The sequence below is a fragment of the Canis aureus genome, chromosome 16, assembly GCF_053574225.1.
Source record: "Canis aureus isolate CA01 chromosome 16, VMU_Caureus_v.1.0, whole genome shotgun sequence".
NCBI classification, from domain to species: domain Eukaryota; kingdom Metazoa; phylum Chordata; class Mammalia; order Carnivora; family Canidae; genus Canis; species Canis aureus.
The window spans coordinates 17438529-17466385 of record NC_135626.1 but is presented as its reverse complement, the minus strand read 5'-3'; the positions used below and the strand labels follow the sequence as shown (position 1 = coordinate 17466385).

Below are 27857 nucleotides of genomic sequence, written 5' to 3'. Positions count from 1 at the left end.
ACTCTCCTTGGAATCTGGATCCCTCCTCACGTTCCACCGGGATCCAAACTCAATCCTCAAGGCCGCACCTTCCTTCCAGAGCAAGGCCTGTGGCCCCTTCCCTCCTCAGCGAAATGCAAAACGCCTGTGGGTGGGGGTGCACCCCAGTCCAGCCCGCGGCGTCGGGACACGGTCTCCGTTCGGGCCAGGCCTGACTCCCTTCCCCACCCTCTCAGGGGAGCGGGGGCGGGGGCGGGGGCGGGGACAGTGTGGGACCCTCTCCGGCCACCCGCCGCCCGCAGTTTCACGAGGCGGACTACATGCCCCATGATGCCACGGGGCCGGGCTACCACAAGCTCTGCCCCGGGCACCCGGGTCCCCCTCCCCTCTCCCCCACATCCCCGCGCCTCTCGCCGGCCGCTCGGGCTGAGGGCCGGGCAATGCAGCTGCAGGGAGCCGGGGGCTGCGGGCGCGCGTCCCTGCGGCGGCGTCCCCGGGGTTCGCGCCCCGTGCGCCCCCACGCCCGCTGCGGGCGCCTGCTCCCTCCGCCGAGCGGCGTCTTTGTGTGCGGGGGTGTGGGAGGTGAGGCGCGAGTCCGCGCCGCGCCGCCGAGCGCCCGCTCCCTCCCCGGGCGGGTGGGGGCCTCTCCGCGCCGCCCGCCACCGCCTCGCGAGGACGCCCGCGGCCCGCGCCGCCCCCGCCCGCCGGCGCCGCTCGCACATGCCCGAGCCGCAGCCCTGCGAGCAGGCAGCGCCGGCCCCCCGCCCCGCGGCCCCGGGCCCCGGTTCCGGCGCCGTCCCCCCTCCCCGGCCGGGCGCCGCGGCCCCGGCATGAGGAGCGGGCGATGATCCCAGCCAACGCCTCCGCCAGGAAGGGGCCCGAGGGCAAGTACCCGCTGCACTACCTCGTGTGGCACAACCGCCACCGCGAGCTGGAGAAAGAGGTCCGCGCGGGCCAGGTAGGAGCGCCGTCGGGGCGCCCGGGGACCCCACGGCCGGGCACGCCCGCCGGCTGTGGGGAGGGGGCGCGGCGCGGGCTGTCCCGCCTCCCTGGCGAGTTTGCAGAGCTTCTTTGTTCCCAGCCGCGGCTTTTGTGCTTGTTGACCGGGTGAGGGTGATGGGAGCGGCCCCCGCCCGCTCCGCTCGGGCTGGGACGGGGGAGGGGGCGCACGTGCTTGGGACCCTCCCGGGTTGGGGTCGGGGCCGGGGCGCGGTGCCCCTCCTCGGCCGAGGCGGAGGGCTGCGGGGAGGGGCTGCCGGCTCGGGGCTGTGCTCCATGTGGTGGGAGAGTCCACGGAGCAGCCGAGCGGCGACACCTCCCGCGCGAGTGTGCGGAGGTGGGCAAGGCCTGCGTCGGGAGGGGGTCACAGGTCAGGGATCGGAGACTAGGCGGCGACACTCCCGGGCATCCCGGCCCCACCCAGTGCCCTCTACCCTCGGGCCGAGCGCTACCTCTGTTTGCTCGGATTGGATCCCTCAGACCCCAGCGCCCTCTGCCTTGGGGAGCGAAGAAAGAGACCCTCCCCGCCCCCCATTGGGACCGCCCAGAGGGCCTTGTCCAGGTGCTGAAAGGAGCTCTCCTGCCCTCTGGTGCTGGGGCCTGGCTCTGGGCGCTGAGGAAGCCTGGGGCCACTGGCTGCAGGAAGGATTTGAGGTTCTTTACACAGAGCGGGCTCCCTGGTTCCTGCCAGTCAGTGAGGACGGGCGGGTCTGCCGGCTTTGGCTGGGTGGTGGCCTCCCAGAAGACAGGCTGAGGGATGGGGTCTTTCGGTCATTCTTCGGGACCAAAGCAGGCCCAGTTCACAGGTAGCTCTCAAATCTGCCTTTGGTCCCCAGGCCACAGACGGGCGTTTGGGGTATGGACAACTCACCGTCCAGGGTGGGGAAGCTGGAGCCAGAGCTGGGCCCAGCCTGCCCTTGCCCTGGTTTGCCTCAAGTTGAGGCCTGCAGACTTGGCCCAGATCCCAAGACCCTGGGGGCATGGGAGGGGTTCGTTCAGGAGTTGTCCCCTTGGGGAATATGCCTTTTGAGGGCCACTTCCTGAGTCACAGGAAGTTCAGTTTGAGGAGCTGTCTGCTTCCCAAAGGACAAGTGAGCTAGAGAGCAAGGTGAGGGTCAGAGAGTCTCTGAAGTCCATCACTGAACCCTCAGAGCAACAAAGCATCTGCCTCTGCAGAGTAGCCCTAGGAACTGTTGGGGTGACTTGAACCTCCAAGCCTCTGAGCTGGCTGGTATATCTACCTACATTCTACCTCTGCTTAGACAAGGGCACTCCAAGTTGCTTCTCGGACCGTGCCTCTGTCTGTCCATCATAAAGGAAGTGGTTTGCAGCCATACAGCCCTGATAAGGGAAGCGAGGCCTGAGTGATAGGTACCCCTGGGGGACGAAGATGAACAAACCAGGCACATCCCCTGCTCTCAAAGAGCCCCTGTTCTGGTGATGTGAGTGTGAACAGGGAGTAGTGTGATGTGCTGGGTGCTAAGACAATCCAGTCTCTTCTGACACTTTACTGTTTCTCTTCCTTGAGGGCCAAAGAAGACAAGCTTTCAACACAGGTTACAGCTGGAGGGATTTAAATCTGATCTGAGAGGAACTTCCTGATGGAGTGATTGATGATTGGTCCAAGGATTGTTAGGCAGAAGGCGAGTGGCTGAATCTCCAGAACGACTCCGTTGCACTCCCTTGTCTGAGGGGTGGGTGGTTCTCTCCTTGCTGAGATCAGAGAGAGGCAAAATGCCCTAGGAGAAAAGACTCTCACCTAGGCCTCTCTGAGTGACAATACTCAAGTCAGCCATCTTGCTGGAGTGAGACTTGTGGGGGGGGGGGAGCACTGGACCCCGCTGCATGTGTGTTTCTCTTTCTCTCTGGTTGCCACGGAAACTCACGGAAACTCGGGCCTCACCCTTGTCCTCACCCACTCACCTGCACTTCCCTGCTGGGCTAGTGTTTCCTTGAAAGGGATGCTGCCTGCCTGATCCAGGATAGCAGTATAGCGGGGAATGTCAGGGACTGGTTGATGTTAACCCTTGTTCAACCACAAAGGAGTGAGGCCCAGTCCTCTCTTTCGCTCCAAGGGTGCCAAGAAAAGGAATGCCAGTCTGTCTGCGTGAGAGAGGCCCCTGGATGTATCTCTACTCTAGGACTGACCCAGAGTGGCCCTTGAATCCAAATGTGTACTACTCAGGGTCCCAGGGAGAGCCGAGGGCCCCCCCAACCCAGCCCTTTCCTGCAGGGGATGGGCCAGGGGGCAGCCACCTAACATCATAATGAAGCCCCTTATGCCCTAGGCATCCCAGCAGGGGTTTCCTGATCTCTGGTCTTCTTAGCACCAACTGTCACAGAAAATATGCAGGCTTTCTTTAAGCACACAGCAGCTGGGTTTCCCTGGTCCTCATTGGCATAGTTGCCTCTCCTGCACTCCAAGAAAGCCCCACAGAGGCCCTCCCATGGGCAGAATGGGCAATGCTGGCAGGCTGGGGAAGGGGATGACCTGGCAGGCAGGCTTTGGAGCAGGTTTGTTGGCTTTGCTCAGTGCCCCCCACCCCCACAGTTCTTTTTCGGGGCTGGAAGCAGGGATTGGTGGGGAGATGGGAGGTGCTCATCAGGTGTTTTGGTGAAGGGGAGGGTCTGTGACCACCCATAGCTGGTACCCAGCAGTATAATGATTGTTGGGTGCCCTGTTTCCTGTCATACACAAGCCTGCCAGGTTGGGAGGGGGCGGGGGGCTGTAGGCCAGTGGATGTGCCAGTTTCCCCCTGGCTGGTAAGGCCCTGAGGTTGGGTCAGCTGGCTGTGTTCTTGAGTCACAAGTCCCCACTAGTCCCTGGGGGTTGGGAGGTGGAGGTTAGGCTGTAAAGCTCCCTGTGGGAGGGCCAAGGGGAGCAAGGTTCTTCCCCTGGCAACAGACACTCTGGAGGGGGCCAGACTAGGTTCCCAAGGGAACATTTTCTTTCCTAGGGCTGCCTCCATCATGGTCCTCCTCTCTGATTGCCTCCGTTCACCCTCCTGACCTATAGGCAGGAAAGATGGGATTGTGGGGGCCCCAGATGCTCAGACAGAGGCTGCCCCACCCAAGGTACATGGTGTGTCCTGGAGCACCTGTGATCCCCTCTCTCCCTAAAATAGTCCCACATCTGATGAGTTGGGAAGCTCAGGAGAGGGACCCACAAGACCTAGAAACCAAAACCAATGTGTCTGGGAAGCAGGGGAGGGGCCGCATGGGAGAATAGTCAGCAAGTGCTGCCCTCACCCACCTTGAGGAAGCATCCGGCCTCTCTCTGACCCTTGAGTGAGCTCAGGCCTACCTGGTGGGAAGGCTGGGAAGCAGTGAGTACCCCAGACTCTGGTTGTCCTCCTTGGGGGTAGGGGAGGCAAGGGAGCAGGGAAAGGAGAGCAAGGCTGAGCATATAAGGCTCTGTGCCCATCACCTTTCTCTTCCAGCTGTACACTTTGGTGTGTCCTTGTAAGATTTCATCTAAACAAAGTGTTCTGCTAATGTTAAACAAGTTTGCAAAACACCCTGCTAGTGCCTGTGGCTTCAAGGGATATGCATGTGCAGATATGCTGGCTACAAATGTGTGTGTTGCAGACACAAATGTGCAGTGTTGTAGACACTTGCAGATCCAGAGGGTGGCTGAGCACGCAGGTGCCTGTACATCTAGGGGAGCACAGGTGCCCGGAGTGTGGAGGCAAAAGGAGTATGAAGCTGTTTTCCTGTGGCACCTGTTCACATGTGTGTGAGTGTCTAGGTATGTGCCCGAGTGGAAGCAGGGAGTCCCTCTGCCCAGGGAGGTCAACAGACACCCCCCCACCCCCCCATCCCCCGCTTTTGACTCCAGCTGGGGCCTGCTGGGGGCGTAGGGTTTCATTCTCTCGGGGAGGAGGGCTTAGTGTTAGGTTTCATGGGAAACATTTTCACTCCCAGCAATGAAATGGCTGCAGGCCTTTGCCGAGGAAATGGATAAATTCTACCTGGGCCCAGGGGCAGGGTGCCACTTCCACTGCAGGGCCTGCTTTGGGCAGCTTGGGAGAGCTTTTTGGGGGTTGGCTGGGTGTCCACTGGCCCTGGGAAACTACAAGACCCTGGGGAGAGCTCCCAAGGAGTGGAGGGAGGGAGGGGCAGGACTGCCCAGCTCTAGCCATGCCAGCCTCTCTCTGAGGCCTAGAGGTGAGGCACCCAAAGGGGAGAGTAGCAGGCCTCATCTGGAACTCGGGCTGGGCAGGATGCCCTGTCAGCTCCCTGGGGCCTTGTTAGCAGCAGCAGCAACAGCCTCTCGGGCAGGGCTGGTGGGACGTGTAGATGGCTCAGCTGCAGCCCCAGGGGAAACCATTCCTGACTTCCTAGGGGCTGTGGATCCTCTACTCCCCTCCAGGACTCAGGGCCCACCTAGGTTGGACACCGAGGGGCTCGCCCATCCCATAATAGGTAAAGAGTAACTAGTGGTCTCCCTTCTCTGTGGGGAGTTGCTGTAGAGGAGTGTGTGTGTGTGGGGGGCACTCAGATTTCTAAGCCATGGCTCAGAGGGCCACTCAGGCCAGGCACACTTTTTTTTTTCCCCCAAGGTTCCTAATATATTTAAAAATGAAGAAATGGGGGCACCTGGCCAGCTCAGTTTGTAGAATTTGTGACTTCTAATCCCAGGGTCATGAGTTCAGGCCCCAGATTGGGCGTGGAGCCTACTTAAAAAATTCAAAGTAAACAATGAAGAAATGCCAACACAGGACTGTAAAAATTATATAAATTACTTAAATTATTTAAAATGTTTTGTTTTTTTACAAAGGAGTTCATTCTCATGTTTTAAAAAATATATATGTAGCTGTTGTTGGAGGCTTGGAATGAAAAGCAGTAGCCCTTGCTCCAGCCCTCCCCACCTCTCTCACTCCCTGGAGGTGACCACTTTGAACTCTAGGCCGTTCTGTTATTTACCTCCATAATTACAAACAATATATGTCTACAACTATTTATTGGTTTATCAATTTTACATTATATTGCCTTCCCCTCCCCGTGTCCCTTAAACTTAGTCATTTATGCATTTGTTGAACAAATATTTATTAAGCACCAGTTATGTGCCAGGAACCGTCTAGAGACTGGGGACGTGGCTTTGAACAAAACACCCAGGGACTTTCCCTTTGTGGGGCTTACAGTCTAGGTGAGGGAGACCATGGAAAAATGAACAAGCAATCTAATGTCAGAAGAGAACTAAAGCAGGAGCAGTAGCGGCAGATAAATAGCACTTGTCATTTAAGATGGGTTGAAAGGGCAGGTCTCTCTAAGGAGATGACATTTGAGTGGCCACCTGAATGAAGTGAGGGAGAAAACACTGTGGCTGCCTAGGGTATCCAGCAGAGTGGACTTTGGAGGAAGTGGAAGAGCACATGAGTTCAAAGAGATGCCCAGGGATGTTGGATTCTATTCCAAAAAGGATGGGAAGCTAAGGGAAAGTTTTGAGCTAAAGGGTGTCAGAACCTGAGGAACATTTCACAGGATGATGGAGGCTGTGATGGGTCATGTGGGGACCAGACCTAAGACCCAAGGGAGGAGTGAAAAGACCAATAAGGAGGCCACTGGGCACCAAGGTGAGAGAGGGTGGCTGCTACCAGGATAGTAGCATCAAGGTGATGAAAACCGAGAAGAGTCTGGATCTGTTTTGAAGGTGGAGCCCATAAGGTCAGGTCCATGCTGATGGATCAGATATGGAAGGTGAGAGAAAAGGAAGTGATAAAGATAATTACAAACAAAAAAGGGTTTGTTTGTTTTTGTCAAAAAAAAAAAAGAGAGCAAACTGAGGTAATATTTCCTATGGGGAGAGGTTTGGGGCAGGTGTAGCTGTCCAGGGGTGGCTGGAGTGAAGAAGGCAAGGGAAAGATGAGAAGTGGCAGGAAGTTGGGATGTCTCATTTTGTTTCATGAATTCAGGTATCTTTTCATATATTTCTGAGGATAGAAATTACTGTTTTCCTTCCAGAAAATTTTCTTCTGGCTCCTGCTTTGATAGTATTTCCTTTGGGTTTTTAGCATCTATTTGCATGTTTTGTATCTTTTGTGTTGGCTTTCCTCAAATGTCCAGTCACCCTTGGCTGTTGGGGCATATTTAAGAATGGCAGTGTGGAGAGACACCTGGGTGGTGCAGTTGGTGAAGTGTCTGGCTCGGTTTTGGCTCAGGTCATGATCTCCAGGTCATGAGATTGAGCCCTGCGTCAGGCTCTGTGCTTAGTGGGGGTCTGCTTGGGATTCTCTCTCTCTCTCCCTCTAGCCCCTCCCCCATTTGTTCCCTCTCTCTCTCTCTATCTCTCTCTCTCTCTCAAATAAATAAATATTAAAAAATAGAATGGGGGTGTAGAACTTATTGGTGGTCAATCACTACTATAGCACGGTTGGCTGGCAAGCTGGCTTGCTTATTGTAGGATCCCCATTTGTCTGTACCCAGAGGTCTTTGGTACCTCTAGTTTCTCCAGAGAAGAATCCTCCAGTCTCCTGCTAGGGGTGGGATGGGGCAGTGATGTGTACTGTTGGGCTGTCAGTACTTAAGGACCTGAGGCAGGGAAGAGACTGGCCTTTCACTCTTTAGCCCCATGACCTCATCCTCAGGCCAGTGTCCCCAAATCTAGTGCCTCACAGGCTCAGTTTCTACAGAGAAACTGGCATCCTATGGAGGGGAAGGGGCATCTGCCAGCTTTATAAGATTGGGGAGGGGATCAGGGGTTCTGAGTTTTAACCAACTCCCCTGTATTTAGCTCTGAGCCTCATTCACACCTCTGCCATTCCTGCTGCATGCACGTTCTGGACATTTCGAGGGTGATCCTGCCTGACATGCGTTGGGGTTCCCCTATGTGAATGCTTGGGTTCTAGTACCTTCTGCTCCCTTAAGCCCATTGTGATGCCCCAACCACTTTCCACATTCTGAAGATGTGTTATCGTTTCTTACCTGCTAACATCTCTTCTCTTTACTCATGCAGGTTTTAAATATTTTATTGACATTCTCATACTGACTCACAATTTTTCCTTTTGGGGCACTCCTCATTCCTCTGTATGGATTTAAGTTTTCATCTGTTAACATTTTCCTTCCACTTGAGTAACTTCCTTTAACATTTCTTACATGTCTTCTGGTGATAAATTCTCTTAGCTTTTTTTGTTTGTCCACAAAAGTCTTTATTTCCCCTTCATTTCTGTAGGATATTTTTCACAGGACAGAGAATTCTAGGTCAACATTTTCTTACCCCAGCACTTTAAACATTTCATGGTAATGTTTTCTAGCTTGCACAGTTTCCCTTGAGAAGGATTCGGTATTTCCTGTAGTTTTCATAGTACATCTCATTTCTCAAAATGATTTTAAGATTTTCTTTTTATTGCCAATTTCAGCACTTGATTATGGTGGGCCTTGGTGTAGTTTTCTGGGTGTTTGTCTTGCTTGGAATTCGTTGAATTTCTTGTTTCTGTGGGTTTATCATTGTGTTAGTTTGTGCAAAAAAATGACCACAGACTGGATGGGTTCAAGCAACAACATTGTATTCTCCCATTGTTTTGGAGGTTGGGAGTCCAAACTCAAGGAGTCAGCAGGACCTCACTCATCCAAAGGCTCCAGGAGAAAACCTTCCCTTGCCTCTTCCAGCTTCTCGTGTCTCCAAGCATCTCTGGGCTTGTGGCTGCATAATTTCAGTCTCTGCCTCCTCTTTACATGCGACTTCTCTCTTCATGGATCTCTCCTTTGTGTCTTATAAGGGCATCTGATTGGATTTAGGGCCCACCTGGATGATCCAGGGTGATCTCATCTTGAGAGCCTTAACTCTAATCTCATCCACAAAGAACCATGTTCTGGGGCGCCTGGGTGGCTTAGTTGGTTAAGCAGCTGGCTCTTGGTTTCTGCTCAGGCCATCATCTCAGGGTTATGAGATTGAGCCCCGTGTCAGGCTCTGCACTCAGCCTGCTTGTTCCTCTCTTCCCCCTCTGCCCTTCCACCCCCATCCTACACATGCGTATCTGATATCTCTTTCTCTCTCTCAAATAAATAAATAAATAAAATATTTTTAAAAAACCATTTTATTTATTTATTCATGAGAGACACAGAGAGAGAGGTGGAGACACAGGCAGAGGGAGACACATATGCTGAGAGAGCTAATTCAAAGGAAGAAGAGATTGCCTCCTTATTTTCCAAAGAAGGTTTCTTTTTTTTAAGATTTTATTCATTTATTCATGAGAGACATAGAGAGAGACAGATAGAAACACAGGCAGAGGGAGAAGCAGGCTCCCAGTGGGGAGCCCGATATGGGACTCAATCCCAGGACCCCTGGGATCATGATCTGAGCTGAAGGCAGGTGTTCAACCACTGAGCCACCCAGATGCCCAATAAACAAAATCTTAAAAGAGAGAAAGACCCATGTTCCAAAAAAGGTCACATTCACAGGTTCTGGGGTTAGGGTATAGATGTATATTTTGGGGGGACACCACTATTCAACCTCCTACAGTAATTTTTTAAAAAGATTTTATTTATTTGACACAGAGAGAGTACAAGCAGAGGACCTGCAGCGTGCGAGGGAGAAGCAGGCTCCCCACTGAGCAGGGAGCCTGATGCAGGACTGGATCCCAGGACCCCGGGACCATGACCTGAGCTGAAGGCAGACGCTTGACTGATTGAGCCACCCAGGCGCCCCTACAGTAATTAAAAACAATTTTTTGGAAAAATATTTAATGTAATTTCTTTAAATTTGTTTTATTTTATTTATTTTACTTTTTAAAGTGTAGCTCTGCCAAGTGTAGTCTACACTTTTTTCTTAAGATTTTTTTTATTTATTCATTTGAGAGAAAGAGAAGCAGAGAGCACAAGCAGGGGAGAAGGGCAGAGGGAGAGGGAAAAGCAGGATCCCCACTGAGCAGGGAGCCCAATGTGGGGCTCGATCCCAGGACCCCAAAGGCAGATGCTTAATCATCTGAGCCACCCACGTGCCCCTCTCTTTAAATTTTAAAGAGATAATGTTATCGCTTTAAATTTCTTATTTCTCCTACTTCCTTATCCTATCCTCTGGGACTCCAATTACAAATATGTTAGAATATCTATCTGTGTCTCTCATGAATAAATAAATAAAATCTTTAAAAAAACTCTAAAAAAAAACCCAAATATGTTAGAATTCCTTATAGTGTCACAAGATTGTTGAGGCTCTTTGGAGGTTTTTCAGTACCTTTTTCCTCCTCTGTACTCCATTTCTGTTCTATGTGCTATAGTTTTGTTGTTGTATCTTCAAGTTCATTGAGTTTTTTTTTATTCTGTAGTGTCTATTATTTTATCCAGTGAATTTTTTCATTTCAGATACTTATCTCTTATTCTTTCTTTATGAACATTGTGTTCATGTTTTTCTGAAAAATCATTAGTGCACTGAGCCATTCATCATCTTTATCATTTTTTAAAGATTTATTTATTTTTAGAGAGAGAGAGCATGGGTGGGAGGGGCAGAGGGAGAGGGAGAGAGAATCTCAAGCAGACTCCATTCTCAGTGGGGAGCCTGATATGGGGCTCGATCTCATGACCCTGAGATCATGATCTGGGCTGAAACTGGGAGTCCGACACTTAAACTGACTCTGCCACCAAGGCACCCATCTTTATCATTTCTGAATATGTTTCTATTAAATGAGTTTTCTCCTGATTATGGGTCATATTTTCTACTTCTTTGCATGTCTAGTAGTTTTTTTTCTAGTAGTTTGTAACTGGATATTAGATATTGCAAACATTGTCACGTTAAGCACCTGGAATTTATTGTCTTTCCTTAAAGAGTGGTAGGCTTTGTTCTGACTAAGTTAAGTTACTTGTGAATCAGTTTGATCCTTTTGAGATTATTTTTCATTTTTGTCAGATTGGATTAGGTGAGCCTTTTCTCTTAGGATAGTTTAGCCCTACTACTAAGGCATAACCATTCTTGGGTCTCTGTGGAATACCCTGGGTGAACAAGGACTCTCCACTCTAGCAGGTTAGAGCTTAAAGGTCTTCCTGCCCTGAGACATGAGTGCAGAGAATTTACCAGCTTATTGCTCCTTTTCTGTCTAATGTTGAGTTTCACTCTACACAGGCAAAGTTTAGTATTCTTGGAGGAACCCCATGCAGATTTCTGGAGCTGTTTGCTTGCATATCTCACTCCTTCTTGGAACTCTGTCCTGCAACTTTGTCTCCTCAACTCCTTAGTAAGACTCCCATGCTCTGCTAGAGATTCCCTTCCCTGAATTGCTTTCTAGAATGTTCCTCCAGGTAAAGATGTAGGCAATCACAGGGCCTACCTTGTTTGTTTCTCTTAACTTCAGGAATCACACTCTTGGACTACTTGTTGCCTACTGTCTGAAAACAATTTTGAATACAATTTTCATGTATTTTGAAGCAGTAGTTTTCTGTTTATGGGAGGGTGATTTCAGTTTATCTCATCATGGTTGCAGTAGAAGCCTTTGACTGGCATTTTCATCAATTTTGAGGAAGGAGATGAGGAGTTATATGCATGTGAACAGTACACTGTATTTAGCTAGAGGTTCTTAGACTCCTGGACTATATTTAAATATTTATGTTTAACAAACATGTTTTTATCACCCAACTGAAATCTCATACAGTTAATCATGCTATTCACAAAACAGTAATAGAACTTGTAAAAAAAAAAAAAAGTTTATACATAGTGTTTTACAGGCAAAGGACACGGGGTTGTTTTTTTTTTTAATATTTTATTTATTCATGAGAGACAATGAGAGAGACAGAGACACAGGCAGAGGGAGAAGCAGGCTCTATGCAAGGAGCCCAGTGTGGGACTCAATCCCGGATCCCGGATCACGCCCTGAGCTGAAGGCAGACGCTCAACCGCTGAGCTACCCAGGTGTCCCAGGACATGGGGTTAAAGTTGTACCATGAACGTATTCTTTCATTCTCATCAATCTATTACAGCATTTGTTTATCACTCAGTGATAATGTCAATGGTCTAAATTGATAGCACTTCCTGAAGGTGTGACCTTGGACCTGCAGGCTGGGTCCTGCCTCAAAGTGCCCTCCTTGGCCAACAGCTTCTCTAGACCAGCCTTCAACACTAGGCTTACTCTTCACAGACAGCCCACTATGGAGCCTTGGGGGAGCAAACCCAGCCAGGAGGCTTAGGTGGACAAGAAAGGAGGAAGGTCCTTCCTTTCTCAGAGCTGCCTCCTGCTCTGTCCTGCAACCCACCTAACCCCCACTCATGGTGTCTGACTCTTCCATTGCCTTGTAAGGTGGGCAAGGCAGGGCAGTGGGGTGGTTGCTGCCCATCTAGAGGCTGTTAGGTGGGCTGCCCCAGAAGTGACCAGGGATACATCTTCACCTCTTCCTCCAGGTGGACATCGAGCAGCTGGATCCCCGCGGGCGGACTCCCCTGCACCTGGCCACCACCCTGGGACACCTCGAGTGTGCCCGTGTGCTCCTGGCACACGGGGCAGATGTGGGTAGGGAGAACCGCAGCGGCTGGACAGGTTGGCACCCCTGCTCACTCCAGCCCCACAGCCAGGGTCCCCTGGCTTCGCATCTTCACCCTTGGTTAGCTGAGGGGGGCCCCAGGTAGGGTCTTGTCCTGTGACATTGCCCCCCAATCCCCAGTACTTCAGGAGGCTGTGAGTACCCGGGACCTGGAGCTGGTACAGCTGGTGCTGCGGTACCGGGACTACCAGCGGGTGGTGAAGCGGTTGGCAGGCATCCCTGTGCTCCTGGAGAAGCTGCGCAAGGTGAGGGCCAGCCTCCCGGCCTCTACACTGTAGCCCTTGAACCCTGTCTCCAGCACAGGCTCAGGCACTCTCCTTCTCATTCTCCAGGCCCAGGACTTCTACGTGGAGATGAAATGGGAGTTCACTAGCTGGGGTAAGGAGGCTGATGGGGGGCCTCTTGGCATTCTCCCACCTCAGGGCCTTTGCACCTGCTGCTCACCTGCTTGGAGCTCTGCTGTCATAGCTCTTCCCATCGTGCCTTCTCATCTTTTAGTTCCCAGCTCAGGGCCACCTCCTTAGCTAGGTTTCTCAGACACTGCCTTGATTCCATTCTTATTCTTCCTTCACTTTGTAATGATTCACTCATGTATTGGTTACTTGTCACTCCTTGCTAGAAGGTAAGCTCCAAGATGGCAAAGGTCCTGTCTTGTTCAATGTTGTATCCTCAGGGACTAGAATAGTGCCTGGTACATAGTAGGTGTTTAATAAATACTTGTTGGAAGATTGGATGGAAGATTGACTGAATGAATTAACAAATGGGACTTGCTAGTGCCTGAGACATGCGTGTCTCCAACTTCAGGTCGCTTACATCTGAGCGACTGGTCTCTGTTCTCACAGGGGGAGCTGGGAGAGGGGCTGCTCTCAACAGTTCTTGCGTCCTTTCCCAGCCACACCATTGACCCTGCCCCCCACGCCCTGAGGTGGCCCAGGTTGGGTGGGCCAGGCAAACTGAAGCTGTTCCTGCCTTTCCCTCCTACCTAGTGCCTTTGGTGTCCAAGATCTGCCCTAGTGACACCTACAAAGTGTGGAAGAGTGGGCAAAACCTACGGGTAGATACCACGCTCTTGGGCTTTGACCACATGACATGGCAGCGAGGGAACCGCAGCTTCGTCTTCAGGGGCCAAGGTCAGGCAGGCAGGAGGCGGGGGCAGGGTGGGAAGGCTGGAGACACTCCCCCACGCCCCTGACACCCCCATGCTGTTCCATGGCTGGCAGACACAAGTGCCGTGGTCATGGAGATCGACCATGATCGCCGAGTAGTGTACACAGAGACTCTGGCCCTGGCTGGGCAGGATCGTGAACTGCTGCTGGCTGCTGCCCAGCCCACCGAGGAGCAGGTGCTAAGTCGCCTCACTGCGCCCGTCGTCACCACGCAGCTCGACACCAAGAACATCTCCTTTGAGAGGTGAGTGGGCGTGGCCTTGGTAGCCTAGAGCCAGCCTGCCTGGGTGCCCCCTCACCCCGACCACCCTGCTTCCCCAGGAACAAGACTGGCATCCTGGGCTGGCGCAGTGAGAAGACCGAGATGGTGAATGGGTATGAAGCCAAGGTGAGGCCACCACTCCCTGCTACCAGAGCCCGCCAAACTCCTGCCTAGGGAGCTGGCAGGGGTTTCCTGACCACCCTTGGGGGTGCAGAGGCAAGGCTGCGTGGAGAGAAAGGCACTAGACTAACAGGTACCTGATGAGGATGCCAGAGTTTATCGAGCACTTACTGTACTCATGGTCGAGGCACTGGTCCCCGTTTTCTTTGGATGTGTGTATGAATACAGGTACACACCCACACTCACTCAATCCCAATAACCCTTTGGGGAAGGTGCTGTCAGTATTCCCATTTTACAGGTGTTTCTTGAGCCTTTCCCACAGCATCCCATTTAATCTTCACCAGGACTCTGTGGAATACAGTACTGGCCCATTCTCTGATGAGGAAACAGGCTTGGAGTGGTCTCATGACCTGGACAGGGTCACATAGCTATCAGTGGCAAAGCTGAGGTTCAGACCTTGGTGGCCTGGCTCCAAAGTCTGGCCCTTACCCCCTGAGGATACTGTGCGGGTCACTCTGGGATCCCTGTCACCCGTGTGGGGCCACATGGTGTCACTGGTGAATGAAGGAACTGACATGGCTCTGCAAGGTTTCCCCCTGGAAGGCTTCTCTGGCCCCATAGGCTGGGTTAAGGCCTCTGCTTTTGGTTCCCACAGCCCTCTCCCCCCGCCACACACACACATAGAATGTGTTTCATGCTGCATTATAACTGTCCATTTTCTTGTGTCTTCAACTAGCTGTGAACCTCAAAAGATGAGGGTTGTCTCTAGTCATGCTTGTTCACTGTGGCCTGATGCCTGCCTCAGTGCCTGGCACTTAAAGGCTCTTCACAAAATGTTTGTTGAATGAATAAGAGAATGGATGAATGGCTTCATATAATTGGAGTAAACAACTCTGCCATCCCCTAGTGGACTCCTTCCTTGCAAGAAGTGTTCATAATGCCCTTGGGGGTAGGGGGTAGGGTACCAGCATTGTCTTTGAGCCCTTTGCTCCTCTGTCCCCAGGTATATGGGGCATCCAACGTGGAGCTCATCACCCGGACACGGACAGAGCACCTTTCAGAACAGCACAAGGGCAAGGTCAAAGGTAACTAAGCAGAGGTGGAATGCGGGGGAGGTGTGAGGAAGCAGTGCCTGCTGGAGTACCTCCCCCAGTCTTCCCTGTGACGTCCCAGCAAAAGCCAGGAGAGTTTATTCATGCAAACACGTTTCAATTCAAGTGCTGAATGCTAATAATTGAGAGTGACTGCCTGGAGTGCAGCCAGGAAGATTCTAGGCAACATTTGGGCCCAATGGGAAGGAATGCTGTAACTGGTAATTAATGTCTGCATTGGATTTGAGGTGCAAGTATCACATGTGCTATTTATTGGCCATCCCAGTCTCATGGAGCATATCCTAAGAAGTAAGCCACGGGGCCTGCCACTGATATTCTGTGCCTCTTGACCTCATACCTGACTCTCCAGGCATGAGTTAGTCTGTCTAGAAAGATGGTTCCTACCTCACAGGGGAACTAAATGAGGTGATTAAGATGGAAGTGCCTGAAGGAAGACACACGCACTCACATGCACACCGCAAAACTGCTCACCAAAGGCAGGTATATTTTGTCCAGTGTCACCAATATGGACACTTTTGAAAGTTTCTCTGGAGCCCCAGGTCTCCTTCTGTCCCTGCTGTGCTTGTAGTGGTCCTGGCCCCTGTCCCTTGGAGTCCTCAATCACCTCCAGATGCAGGTGCCTGAGTGTTTGGCATGGGCGAGCCGTCCTCCCGACCTGCCAAGACCTAGTCTGCTCCCTGGGTCTGGGTGCTGTCACTTCTGAGGGCTGCAATGTCCTCTGAGATGCCACATTTCTTGTAGGCTGTAAGACACCTCTGCAGTCCTTCCTGGGAATTGCTGAGCAGCATGGGGGCCCCCAAAATGGGGTGAGTGTATGCTGGGGTGCCCGTGTATGGAAGGGTGTGGATGTAGCTCAGGAGGCCTGGAAGGCGTCCTGCCTAGAGTGGCCCATGTGGAACCACTTTACACGCTGCCCAGGGCAATGTCGGCTCCACAGTGGCAGGGGGGCTCGCCCTGGGGCCCCATGATATCAAATGGTTGGCCTGGCATCAGAGACTGAGAAGGGCTCATGGGCACCTCTTCATATGGTACAGACCCTGATCACTCAGACTCTGAGCCAAGCCAACCCTACTGCCATCACTGCAGAAGAGTACTTCAACCCCAACTTTGAGCTTGGCAACCGGGACATGGGCCGCCCCATGGAACTGACCACCAAGACACAGAAGTGAGGCCCCCTGATGGTGCTGGGGAGGGGTGGGCAGGGCGGGGGGTGGGGGGACCCTCCAGAAAGGTACGAGAGGCCATGGCTTCTACTATGCCCCTCACCCCTTGGGATCTGGGGGGGCAGGTTCAAGGCCAAGCTGTGGCTGTGTGAGGAGCATCCCCTGTCCCTGTGTGAGCAGGTGGCCCCCATCATTGACCTCATGGCTGTCAGCAATGCGCTTTTCGCCAAGCTCCGGGATTTCATTACCCTGCGCCTGCCGCCTGGTTTCCCAGTCAAGATTGGTGAGACCCCACCCGCCCTTTCCTTGCAGCTGCTGGTGTGTGTGTGTTGGGGGCAGGTGGGGTCTAGATGGGGTAAAGACCGAGGGTGCCTAAGGTGTGACAAGGTCGGCGGTGGCACCCACGGTTTCTTCTCCCTCAGAAATCCCCATCTTCCACATCCTCAACGCTCGCATCACCTTCGGAAACCTCAATGGCTGCGACGAGCCGGTGCCATCGGTGCGGGGCAGCCCTGGCAGTGAGACCCCTTCCCCCGGCAGCGACTCCTCCAGCGTCAGCAGCTCCAGTTCCTCCAGTGAGACCTCCCCCAGCTGCGTGTCTGCCCTCCTACCCCTGCCCCCAGCACTGGCCGGCTCCCTCCCCGGGCCGTGGGCCCCTCCGGCTGCGCGCTGACCCCCAGCCTGGTGCCCTCAGCCTCGTGCCGCGGCTGCGAGATCTCCCCCGCGTTGTTCGAGGCCCCACGTGGCTACAGTGTGCTGGGCGGCCAGCGGGAGGCGGCGACCCGCGAGGATGACGACGACCTGCTGCAGTTCGCCATCCAGCAGAGCCTGCTGGAGGCCGGCAGCGAGTATGACCAGGTGCGGCCTCACCGCTGCGCCGCCCTACTGGACGGTGGCCTGCAGCGCCACCCTCGCTAACTGGCCACGTCCCTCCCTCCAGGTCACCATCTGGGAGGCGCTTACTAACAGCAAGCCGGGCACTCACCCCATGTCCTACGAGGCCCGCCGACAGGACAGGTCAGTGCCCGCCGGTCCTGACCCATCATCCCTGCCCCGAAATAACACATGCACGGAGCACCTCCAGATCCTGTCCCAGTGGCTGCGGACACCGACGGCTGGGCAGCTCCTCTGGGGCCCAGTAGAGCCCCTACTGGTATGCAGAAGGCTCCCGCCCCACCCTCTCCTCACTCTGAGCAGTACTCCGAGAGCGCCTCCAGGCCTTCGGACCCTTACCAGGCAGGAGGTTGGGGCTGGGGTTCTAGATGATGCCCACATGGGCCGGTCCACCGTCAGCTGGGCGGATGGGCTTTGCAGGGACTGAGATCTGTCACAACTGGGTGGGAGCCAGGTGGAGCAGGACTCGTTGCCTCCACTGGAGGGTGGCGAGGCCCCCTCTGTCCCGGGGCCTCCACGCCGTCTCCCGGCCCCCCTGACATAGGGGCAGGCGCGCCCCAGAACCCTCGACGTCTGTTCCCCCAGGAGCGCCCCGCCCACGCCGCAGCGGCAGCCCGCGCCGCCCCCGGCCCTGGCGTCGGTGCCAAGCCCTCGGCCCAGCCCGCGCCCGGGCCCTGGCGGCCACGTGTTCCGGAGCTACGACGAGCAGCTGCGGCTGGCCATGGAGCTGTCCGCGCAGGAGCAGGAGGAGCGGCGGCGGCGCGCGCGCCAGGAGGAGGAGGAGCTGGAGCGCATCCTGCGGCTCTCGCTGACGGAGCAGTAGCGCCCACTGCCGGGCCCCTCGGCCACGCCCCGCGCGACCTGCCCCGGAGCGAGACTCGCTCGGCTGCCCGCGTACCCGCCGGGACCGTGGAGGCGCGGCCTCGGGGGCGCGGAGGCTCACCTGGCACCGGACGGGGAGGGATTCGCGCGGCCACGAGGTGCCCGGCCCGGGCCCCGGAGGCTGCTCGCACGGTCCGGTACCCCTGCTTTGCTGTATCCTGACGCCCACCACTCTGTCCTGGGCTCAGACTTGTCGGAGGGGGCCAGGCCGTCCAGAGGGGGAGCCGGGTCCTTAGAGGAGCAGTGTCCCCGTCCCTCGCTCCTTCTGGCCCGGCCTCCTTTTCTGCTCTCAGAACCTACTGTAGGACACTGTCCGTGAAGCCTTTGCATCTCCGCTCTTCACCCCTGGAGGGCAGCTGAGCTCCCCACGTGCTGCGTTGCTGCTTTGTCCCAGACACAAACCAGCGCGTCAAGGGCCCAGCCCTCCGTCACCCCGGCATTTCAGCGTCAAGTGCACTTAGCGGGGTGCCCGGCTTCCCCAGCCCCCCACACCCCTCCCGGGTCTCAGGGTGGTCCCAGTTTCTCCTTGGGCGGCCAGAGGTTGGAGTCCCCATCCCCAGGGCACGCTTTTGTGATCAGGGAGGGTGCCCAAGGTGGCCCCCGGTTTGGGCAAGGCCAGGTTCCTTCACGATGTCTCGGCAAACGGGGGACATATTTGGGCCGGGGGCGAGCACTAGACCCTGTCCCCTGGCCCCGCTTCTGGGCAGGTGCACCCTGGAGCCCTCTCACCGGCTCAGGGCCCTGGCACCACCCCCCACCCCTTCCCACCAGCTGCTGCTAGCCCTCTGTGGTCGTGTGTCCCACCTGCCCCCAGCCAGGGGCTGACTCTAAAACCCTTCATCCAATGGTGCTAACCCCCGGCTCTCCCCTGCCCCGCCCCACCCACCCAGAGAAGCACAGACCCCGCCAGGGGCAGGGGCCACCGCACACCCTTGTCCGCCTTCTCTCAGGCTGGCCTTCCTGGCTCAGCCAGTGAGGCTCAGTAGGGACACAAAAGGGATGGAAGAAAAGAACAAAGAGAAACTGTTCCTCTCACCTCCTTCCCTGATGCCAGGGGCACCAGACTGACTCTGAGGCACAAATAAAAGAGGCTTCAAACCCAAGGCTTTTCCTAGCTGGCTTTACTGGGAAAGAACGCCCACCTACGGCTTGGGGGTTCCTTCTGAACCTCAGTGTGGGGAGGGCTCTGAGGTAAGAGAATGCCTGGTGGGTCCTGAGCCTTTGTCAGCACCCCTGCAAGCCTGGGGATACAGCATTTGCAGAGGTTGGGGGTCTGGCCCCCTCACCCCCACGCATGCTGGAGGCACAGACTGAGCAATTAGTAAAAGAATTAAATTCACTAAGTCTTGTTTTCCTCCTAGAGTCAAGGCCACACACAGCAGAGGGCTGGGGGCAGTGGGGGGCGGGGGAGGGGGGTGGGAAGAAGGGTGTGAACCTGCTTCCATGCCAGTTTTCTGATTAGTTCTCCGGCGGGGGTGCAGTGAGGAAGCCGCCCTCTCCCCTGCGGGTGAAAAGAAGGAAGACAGCCCTCTGCCCTAGACTGCTGGGTGTAGCCGTGGGTTCGGCTCTACAGCCAACGGGTTTTGTGTATGTCTGTAGAACTGGGGTGACATCCGTCCGCTTTCCCACTTGGGGGAGTGGAATCCAGTGAGCTGATTAGAGGGGGAAGCCCTGTAACTCTCCCCGTTCGGTCTGGCGAGATCTGTCCAATCGCCACCCCTTTGAGGTCAAGCCCAAGCGCCCCGATATCCCCAAGAATAGAGCGAATACTAAGCACTTCCCCTGCCCCGGGCGGGGGACAGAGGGGACACCGCGTCGCCGTGCAGCACCATCACTGAGGTCCCCGTCACCCCGGGGCTCCCGAGGCCAGCTCCTGCCGAGTCCCGGACGAGGCATGGAGCCCGGCGGGTGCCAGGCGGACGCGAGCCTTCGCGACGCTCCATTCGTCCAGGACTCCCGCGAGGGGGTGGTGTTCCCTGCCCAGTTCCGCCCCAGCCCCCGCCCCGAGAGGCGGGGTCCGGAAGTCCGGACCCAGAGTCGGGGCGGGGCCGAGTCCTGCTCCCCGCCCCGCCGCGCCCCCAGGCTCCGAGCGTCCCCCGCGCGCGCCGCTCTAGTCGGTGCCGTCCACCAGCTCGCACAGCATGTTCTCCAGGGCCGTGATGCGCTGCTCCTGGGCCTGCACCTGCTCGCGCAGGGCCTTGATCTCCTCCAGCAGCGTCTCCAGGGTGTGCTGCTGCTGGGGCGCGGAGGGCGGGAGAGGCTTTGTCACGAAGGGGCCGCGGTGGGGAGGGGGGTTGGGCCCGGCCGCGCGGAGCAGAGCGGGAGCTCACCGACAGGGAGGCGTCGCTGGCCGACTGGCTGCGGCGGGGGCCAGAGGGGGGGCGCACGTCCAGGATATTGCGCTTGGTGACGCGGAGCTCGCGGTGCTTGGGAGGCACGTAACCGTCCCTCAGCGAGATGAGCACCGGTTCGGCGTCCTGGCCAGATAGCCATTCGTCCGCTTCTAGGGCCGGCTCGGGGCCGGGAGTATCTGGGTATAGGTCGTCCTGGAACAAGTCTGACTGTGGGGGCGGGGGGGGGGCAGGAAGACCAGCGTTAGCAGAGGGCCGGGTTGCTCCGCTCCCTTCGGCCTCGGAGCCCTCTCTGCCCAGCCCCTCTCCGGGCCCCCTCACCTTGCGGGGCACAGTCATGACGATGGGCTCACATTTTCTTTCGTGCAACTTGTAGAACCTGCAAGGGAGCGGGATTCAGCACCCCCGCCGGCTCCCACCCCTTTTTCTGCCTGGGACCAATAAGTCGGAGACCCAACACTTGCTGAGCCCCTACCATGCACTGCACTTCAAAACACGTTATTGATCCAGTTGGTAAAACATTTCTGATGGGGGGGGGGTTATCATCGTTTTACAGATGAGGAAACTGAAGTTTAGAGAATGTTACACTAGTGAACGCTGGGGGCTGGCATCGAAACAAGCCAGTTTGACACACACCCCCAAGCCCCCTCCTTCTCTTCCCCCTGCAAAATACCCCCACTCCTTCTGAAAGATGATACTATTGGAGAAGACTCTGTCTTCCCCGATGGCAAGTGGGGACAGACATGCAAGAGAGAAAGGCAAAGGCTGCTGACCGGGCGATCTCACACTTGCTGACTTCCAGCCCCCGCTTGGGCATGAAACCCATGCCCCTCTGAGGCTCCTTGCTGCTGAAGGTGTTCAGGTAATGCACGAAAGGTGGTTCGTCCGTAATCTCAAAGTATCGAATGCTGCTGTCGCCCTGCAAAACCAGTGGGTTCGGAGACGCACCCAGGCGGGGCCCTCGACAGGTCCGTCCAGCCCCTGCCACTCCTCCCGGGTCCAAGTACCTTGCCGCATAGGTAGACGATGCTAGAGTCGGGATCATAGAAGGGCAGTAGGACCCCGTTGCTTGTGTCCATCTCCTGCAGTGCCACTGGCTCCTCGAAGTTGTTCTGCCCGGGCACAGGAGGCGTGACCAGCTCTGTCCCAGCCACCGTGCCACTTCTGGATCCCCTGAAGCCCCTTTACACTTCCTACCCGCTCCACAGCCCATGCGTTCCCAGGGCAGCTCTGGTGAACCGAGCCGCACGTCCCGCCCACGGACACATCACTCCCAGTGCCCCGCCCGCCGGCACATCTGGCCCCTGCGCCGCCGCATGCAGTCACCGCAAACCACCCCCAGGGACTCGGCATCACCAGGTGGGGGTGCCAGCCTGGGCTCCTTCAGGCGACGCAGCAAAACTGGGCAGAGGGGTGGGTGTGGGGATGGCAGGCGCTGCAAAGGGGGCAGCAGCCTCCAGCCCAGTCCAGGTGGGCATGCCCTGCGGGTGGGGGGCGCCTGGCCCCTCTCCCGTGATGCCAGTCCCCGGGGCACACACCCCAAGCTTCCAGCTGCGTTACCGGGTCCCACAGGCCCAGCTCTCGCTGGCTCATGCGGGTGAAGCCCGTGGTGAAGATATGACCCTGGCGCGTGAAGACGGCCCGCATGGGCCTCATTCCCTCGTGGGCCGCAAACCTCTCCTGGGGGGAGGGGGAGACAGGGAGAGGCGTCACCCAGCTGCCTGCCTGGGGGAGCTTGGAGGGACGAGCGACCGGCTTGCTGACTTTGGCGGGGGAGAGCCGGGGAGGTGGGATGAGGGGGCTGGAGACAGAAGGGGGCCTAACTACTCAGCTTCCTCGGGGGGGCCCCGGCTGGCGCCCAGGCCGGGAGGGAGCGGGAGGCGCGCGCCTCTCGGCCGATCCCGACCCTCAGGCGCGCTCGGAGGCGGGGCCCTAGAGCAAGGGAAGTCCGCCGGCTCCCCGGGGTCGCGGCGAGGCTTCTCCCGGTCGGGAGCTCCTCGCGCCGCTTCCGCCTTCTCGCGCACGGGCCGCGGCCTGGGAGGGCGCTCGTGGAGCCCCCGAGGGAGCGAGCGCGCGCGCCCAGCGCGGCCTGGCCTACCGGGTCCCAGAGCGCGAGTTGCCGCTCACTCATCCTGCTGAAGCCGGTGCTGAGTAGCTTCCCGTCTGCAGTGAAGACGGCCCGCAGCGGGCGGGCGCCCTCGTGAGGCCGGGCTCGCTCCTGCTCGCGGGGTTAGTGGGTTAGAGCGCCCGCCGGCCCGCCCCCGCCGCCACCCCGGCCGCGCCCGCCGCGCGCTCCCGGCGCAGACGAGCACGTGCCCCGCGCCCCGCGCTGGAGTGAGGCTGGCGAGGCGGGTGCCGCCGCCCCCCAGGGCACCGAGCTAGGACTAGCGGGGCGCGAGGGCTGCCCCCTGTCCCCTCGCCCGGCGGGTCCACTAGGGCAGAAAGGGGCCCGCCGGAGAGCCGCTGTCGGGGGGCCCCAGACCCTGGAAGACGGCGCTGGGTGCCGGCCGGCGAAGAGGAGAGGGGTCCGGGAGGTTTCATGCAGGTTCTGGTGGAAGGACAGAGCTTGCGGCTTCTCCCCTGCTCAGTTACAACTCGCAGAGCACTGCTCTGAGCTTCTGGGATGGAGGGAGACGGAGGGAACAGGAGCGGGGCAGAAAATTGTGGGCTTAAGTGGGGCTTGGGGGTGGCCTCGGGTTGGGGCGGGGGAGGCGAGAGCTGGGACTAGAGATTCCGAGGATCCAGGATCGAGGGTACGGGGGGGGGGGGCGGGGGCTGATAGTTGGTCCCTGGGGTAAGGGTTGGGGAATGGCCGAGCCAAGCTTACTCACCGCCACCACCTGGCCCTTGCGGGGGTCGATAATGCGCAGCGTCTTGTCCTTGCAGGTGGTGGCCAGCAGGCTACCGTTGCTGTTCCAGCACACGCTGTGGATGACGTCCGGGTGCAGGTCGTCTAGGCTCAGGAGCACCTCCCCGGTGCCCACATTCCAGATGATGATCACATTGTCACCACCTGCCCCGAGCAGCCAGTCACTGTTACTTGGGTCCTGCCTTGCCCACCCCCCCCCCACCCCGCATCTACAGTAGGGACCCCTCCCTAGGCCCCCAGACCTGCACTGAGCAGGACATTCCGGGCAGTGGGGTGCCAGGAGAGGATGCCCACACGTTTGGAGTGGCCCTCGAGTGTAATGATGGGTTCTGTAATGTTGCGCACGGGAGTATAATCTGGAATTTGCCACACCTGGGAGGGAGGAAAAGGCATAGGGTGAGTGGAATGAGTAGCCTGCTTTGTCCCTCCACTCCTCCCCAATTTTGCCCTCCCTACTGCCCACCCCTACCGGCTCTCTTGAGTGGTAAGGGTCAAATGCAGGGCAGGATGTAATGATGTCTGTGAAGGGCAGAAGCAGCTGGGAGCCAGGAGGGGGCAGTGCCAGCTCTCCAGAGACCTCTCTATGCACCCCAGCAGGGAGACTTCAGAGCACTGCCCCTTGCTCTTCAGGCCTCAAGTTGGCCATGGCTATAATTAGTCCTAAGAAGTGCATCCTGGGAAAGGGTGGGCATGTGGCTAAATATAGCCTGGGAGCTGGGCAGAGCAGGGCTAGGGCACCTCTTTTTCCGCCTTCCCTAGCACAGGTGAGACGGGCCTCCCCCCTTCCCCTGCCCCGCAGCATCCATTTGGCTCCTACCATGACCGTGGTGTCATCTGAGGCACTGGCAATGACGTTGTCATTGTGTGGGCACCAGTCAATGTCCAGCACAGGAGCAGTGTGCCCAGTGACCAGTGGGTAGTTCTTATCCACTCGTCCTGTCTGGAGGGGTCAGAGAGGGAGCTGTAGGGTCAATTTCCTGTGTGTTTTTTGGGGGCAATGGACCTGTTTACATCTCAATACTCTATCACCTATTTTCTCTTTGCAAACCCCTTTTCTGCACCTCCAACCGCATCCAACTACTTCCTGTATTTCACTGAAGGCAAAGAGAGTTGAAGTATTTAACATCAGGGGATCAGACACAAGAGAGGTAATGACTTAGCGAAAGACCCAGAGCAAGATACGGGTTGAGCCAAGACCTGAATTCTCAGCCCAGTGCTCTTGCAAAAAATACCTACTTGGAGAAGGCTATTCTTGGGCCTGTCCCCCCAGTTAGGACGTCTGTAGGAAGCCCCTGGTAGAAGAGGTCAAGATGAGGTAATATGCAATGCAGTGGCCAACAGCCCTTTCCCAGTCACCCTTGGCAGAACTCCCCCTTGACCTTGGAACCACCAGCAGCAGGTTCCCAACCTAAGCTGGGGCTCATCTACTTTTGGTCTTTATGGGCTTTTTATGGGGTCTCTGAGGCCTTTGCAGGGGCTGGCATCAGTCCAGACCAGGCAGTAGGGGAGAGGGGTGGCCATGTGGCATTGGAATGGCAGTTGTACTGGGTGAGGAGGTGGCTCCAGCTGAAATTTGAGCCCTGGGGATGGTGTCCTTGGATGATGTCTGCATTGTCCCTGAATGAGTCACTGGCTATTGTCAGGCCTTTTCCTGACCCTGCCACCTGCAGGGTCTCCCTTAACAAGGTGTGGGGGCCAGATCAAGGTCATGACCTGGAGTGGCCATCCTGGGGGGTGCAGATTTCCAAGGGGCTTGAGGTTACTCAGCAAAGGTGGCAGTACTTGCCTGGCCCCCATCCCTGGGGTAGGAAGTGGTCTGGCCTTATGTGTTATGTCCCTCTGCCCTTTGTTTTCATTCTATCTCACTATAAGAACCATAGTGGGGAGGTGACCAGGGACTATTTGCAAAGACCTTGATCCTGTCCTGGGTGTGCTGCTCTGGGGTATGATTTGATCAAATGGTCACCCTGCACTGGGGAGAAAGATCCCACACCCAAAACATGAGGTGGTGTGACACTAGGAGAGACAGGAACAGAATCTGGGTCAGGTCCTGGCTCTACTGCTTCCCAGCTATCTCCACAATAGCCTTCTGGACCCTGCTGGGAACAGGGGGCTGCACAGAGAAGGGGGTGGGCTATGAGTGGGTGCAGGCTGCTGTGATGCTGCTGTTCTCGGTGGGGTGAGGGAGCCTCTGAGTTGGTCCCCAAGGGCCTGGGGAACAGGGAGCAGCCGATGGATACAAGCTGCCCTCCTGACTGTAGAAGGAGTCCCCAGGGGCCACAGCCAGCATCTTCCCACGTGCTTTCTTCCCCTCATCCCTCACCTTGGCCAGAGGCAGGACAATGAAGGCACCTCCACCCCCAGCCTCCACAATAATGGCCAGGAATTTGGGGTTGACCGCACAGAAGGAGCTGTCCCATGTGACCTTGGACACCCGGATGTCCTCGTAGGACTGGTCAGCCTTTGCGGCCTGCCCAAACACATGGCGGAACTTGCTCTGCCGAACCACACGTCGGCTCATGGCTGTGGGTGGAAATGGAGGATCTCAGTGCCCAGAAATGCCTTTGGTCTTGAGTCCTGTGAGCTGTGGGAGGGAGGAAGAGCAGGAAGGGGGGTGACGAGTGAGAAGGATTACTGGCTACGAGTCAGATCCTAGAAGCAGGGAGCTCTCTTCCAGGTGATTAAACTATGGGAAGGGTCTTTGCTGCCTATAAAGTGCTGCTTAATTCAAGGGGTTAGGATTTGGGGCCTGACTTCTCCTTTGAGACCCAGGCAGGGGACAGTGGAGTTTGACTGGGCCTGAAAGCTTCCTGCAAGTGAAGTGGTTTTGGGAGGAGCCTCAATGCCAGGCTGCCCTCCTGCTGCCATCCGTGGATGAGCATCTCTTCAGGAAGTGGTTTATCTCCCAGCAGCACCTTGTCCAGAATCAGAGGCCTTGGTTGTGGGATCTTGGCTCGACGCCAGCTATGGGGCTAAGACTACAACACCCCCAAGGTCCTCAACTCTGTGTCTCTAACATAGTTCAGGCAGATGGGCTTTTGTCTTCTTCTAAAATTTTGCTAAGGAGAAGTTCCTCCTGTCAGCTAACTTGAGTCTTTCCTGCTGTTTTCATCAATTTCCTCGCATCCTGTTGGGGAACACAATGTAAGGTGGATCTCTCCTCTTTCCACTCTTTTCTTCTCCGTGAGGTCCTGACCATGGTCTGGCTTTTGCCTACCATACATGGGTCTCGCTTCTCCTGTGGGTCCTCTCTCCTGTTGAACTCTCCCAGGGTGGGGTCCTCAACCCCGCGGGGCTAGGGCCAGATTTGCAGGAGTGGGGAGGGTGAAGTGCTTTTTCTTCAGCTGGGGTCTCTGCTGTGCTCTTCCCCAGGGGACTCATCGAGCTCTTCCAAACCCCATCCCCTGACTCCTGCCCCTCCCCAGCCCCGGGCATCCTTGTGCCCTTCACGCCGCTCCTGCGGCCCCAGGCCTGAGGCCCGGGCCTCCCCGCACCCCCTCGGCTTCCAGCCCCGGCACTGCGTTCTTAGGAAGCGAGGTGTCGGTGCAGTGCAGGCGCGCGGGCCGCTGTCCGGCCAAATATAGACACCAAGTCCGCCCCGCCCGGGACCGAATTTGGCGGCGCGGGGGAGGGGGCGCAGATCTCAGCCACTTCTAGAGCCCCCGCCCGCTGGGTGGCTGCGGTGGGGGCAGGGGGCAGGGGGTACCTGGTCCTGAGTGGGCGAGGGGCGCTCGCGCTGCGGCTCCTCTGCAGAGGGGCTCGGTGCGCGCTGGGGCCGAGGGAGTCGGGATGCCGGAACCTCCCCTCCGGGTGTCCGCGGCGTCTGGGGCCCGGGTGTTCCTCTGCGCGCTCGGGCCGCTGCTCGCGGCTCTCCGGGCCCGGCGTCGCTGCAGTCCCAGCTGCCGCTGCCATCAACCTGCGGGGGCGGGGCCGGGGCCGGGGCCGGGGCGGGGCCGCTGTGGCCCCGCCCCTCCAGCGGCGGGAAAGTCGAGCGCCGCAGCCCGCGCAGCGCGGCCGCCGGCCCCGGAGAGCTGTCAGGTGGTGGAGTGTGACCGGCGGGCTGCGCGCCTCCTTCCCCGCCCTCGGTGCTCCCGGGCAGGCCGGGCAGACCCGGGTTCCCGCACCCGGCGGGGCTCCGGCAGGGAGGGCCTGCAGCGCGCAAGGTCAGGTGCCCTCGCGCCGCCTTCCTGCCGCAATCGCACGCCGGATTTAGCCTGTGCCGGCTGGCGGGCCTCGGCTGCGGGCCTGCACGTCCGGACCCTCCCGGGGACAGGCTCCGGAAAGGTGCCCTGGAGTGAGGGCCGAGCCAGGGCTGCTCCAGTGTACCCGACAGGCGCTGTGAATGTCGCTGTTACTGTTGTTGTAAGTGGCCATAGCGACCACTTGAGAACCTAACACGTTGGCACTGTAACTAGGCCTTTCGCCCGGTTAGAGAGGATTCCGTGGAGCCCGGCAGAAAGGCAGCCCAAAGATGGGGAAGTGAATCCACCTCGACCCCGTGGGGAGACACCACATCAAGGCGAAGCAGCTGCCACAGGCCTTTGGCAGTCACGTTTTATTTTATTTTTTATTTATTAAAAAAGATTTTTAAAAATTT

General features: G+C 57.0%; 2 protein-coding genes across 17 annotated transcripts; one reads left to right on the top strand and one right to left on the bottom strand.

Annotated features, from left to right (window-relative positions):
- Nucleotides 1-728: 728 nt before the first annotated feature.
- On the top strand, nt 729-19143 carry ANKRD13B (ankyrin repeat domain 13B). Of its 6 annotated transcripts, none has more exons than XM_077851901.1 (16): nt 798-937; nt 2507-2621; nt 12302-12437; nt 12562-12686; nt 12774-12819; nt 13428-13571; nt 13662-13851; nt 13929-13995; nt 14993-15074; nt 15843-15907; nt 16136-16266; nt 16390-16547; nt 16687-16839; nt 16959-17122; nt 17205-17417; nt 17744-19143. In XM_077851901.1, the coding sequence occupies exons 2-16, from the start codon at nt 2592-2594 to the stop codon at nt 18200-18202; spliced, it is 2163 nt and encodes a 720-aa protein (XP_077708027.1). In that variant the 5' UTR covers nt 798-937; nt 2507-2591; the 3' UTR covers nt 18203-19143. The 6 variants fall into 6 exon arrangements, with proteins under 6 accessions (XP_077708026.1, XP_077708030.1, XP_077708031.1 ...); XM_077851902.1 differs by having other exon boundaries at nt 806-937; nt 2515-2621; XM_077851900.1 differs by lacking the exon at nt 2507-2621 and having other exon boundaries at nt 729-937.
- Nucleotide 19144: 1 nt separating this feature from the next.
- On the bottom strand, nt 19145-27187 carry CORO6 (coronin 6). Of its 11 annotated transcripts, none has more exons than XM_077851906.1 (12): nt 26967-27187; nt 25584-25844; nt 24078-24200; nt 23503-23632; nt 23223-23404; nt 22490-22609; nt 21952-22071; nt 21399-21503; nt 21165-21310; nt 20713-20770; nt 20371-20601; nt 19145-20276 (listed from the first exon to the last, which is right to left on the bottom strand). In XM_077851906.1, the coding sequence occupies exons 2-12, from the start codon at nt 25779-25781 to the stop codon at nt 20151-20153; spliced, it is 1539 nt and encodes a 512-aa protein (XP_077708032.1). In that variant the 5' UTR covers nt 25782-25844; nt 26967-27187; the 3' UTR covers nt 19145-20150. The 11 variants fall into 11 exon arrangements, with proteins under 11 accessions (XP_077708032.1, XP_077708033.1, XP_077708034.1 ...); XM_077851907.1 differs by having other exon boundaries at nt 19145-20273; XM_077851908.1 differs by lacking the exon at nt 26967-27187 and adding an exon at nt 24497-24552 and having other exon boundaries at nt 25584-25819.
- Between the last annotated feature and the right edge of the window lie 670 nt (nt 27188-27857).

Bases quoted from the DNA above. Each gene is read 5' to 3' on its own strand.
- ANKRD13B (XM_077851900.1), top strand. From the start codon at position 824: ATGATCCCAGCCAACGCCTCCGCCAGGAAGGGGCCCGAGGGCAAGTAC. The intron at 12,438-12,561 runs GTTGGCACCCCT...CCCAATCCCCAG, and splicing joins GAACCGCAGCGGCTGGACAG to TACTTCAGGAGGCTGTGAGT. The intron at 13,852-13,928 runs GTGAGTGGGCGT...CTGCTTCCCCAG, and splicing joins AAGAACATCTCCTTTGAGAG to GAACAAGACTGGCATCCTGG.
- CORO6 (XM_077851906.1), bottom strand. From the start codon at position 25,781: ATGAGCCGACGTGTGGTTCGGCAGAGCAAGTTCCGCCATGTGTTTGGG. The intron at 24,201-25,583 runs GTGAGGGATGAG...TGACCCCTCCAG, and splicing joins TTGTCCTGCCTCTGGCCAAG to ACAGGACGAGTGGATAAGAA. The intron at 22,610-23,222 runs GTGAGTAAGCTT...CCCCGCGAGCAG, and splicing joins GCAAGGGCCAGGTGGTGGCG to GAGCGAGCCCGGCCTCACGA.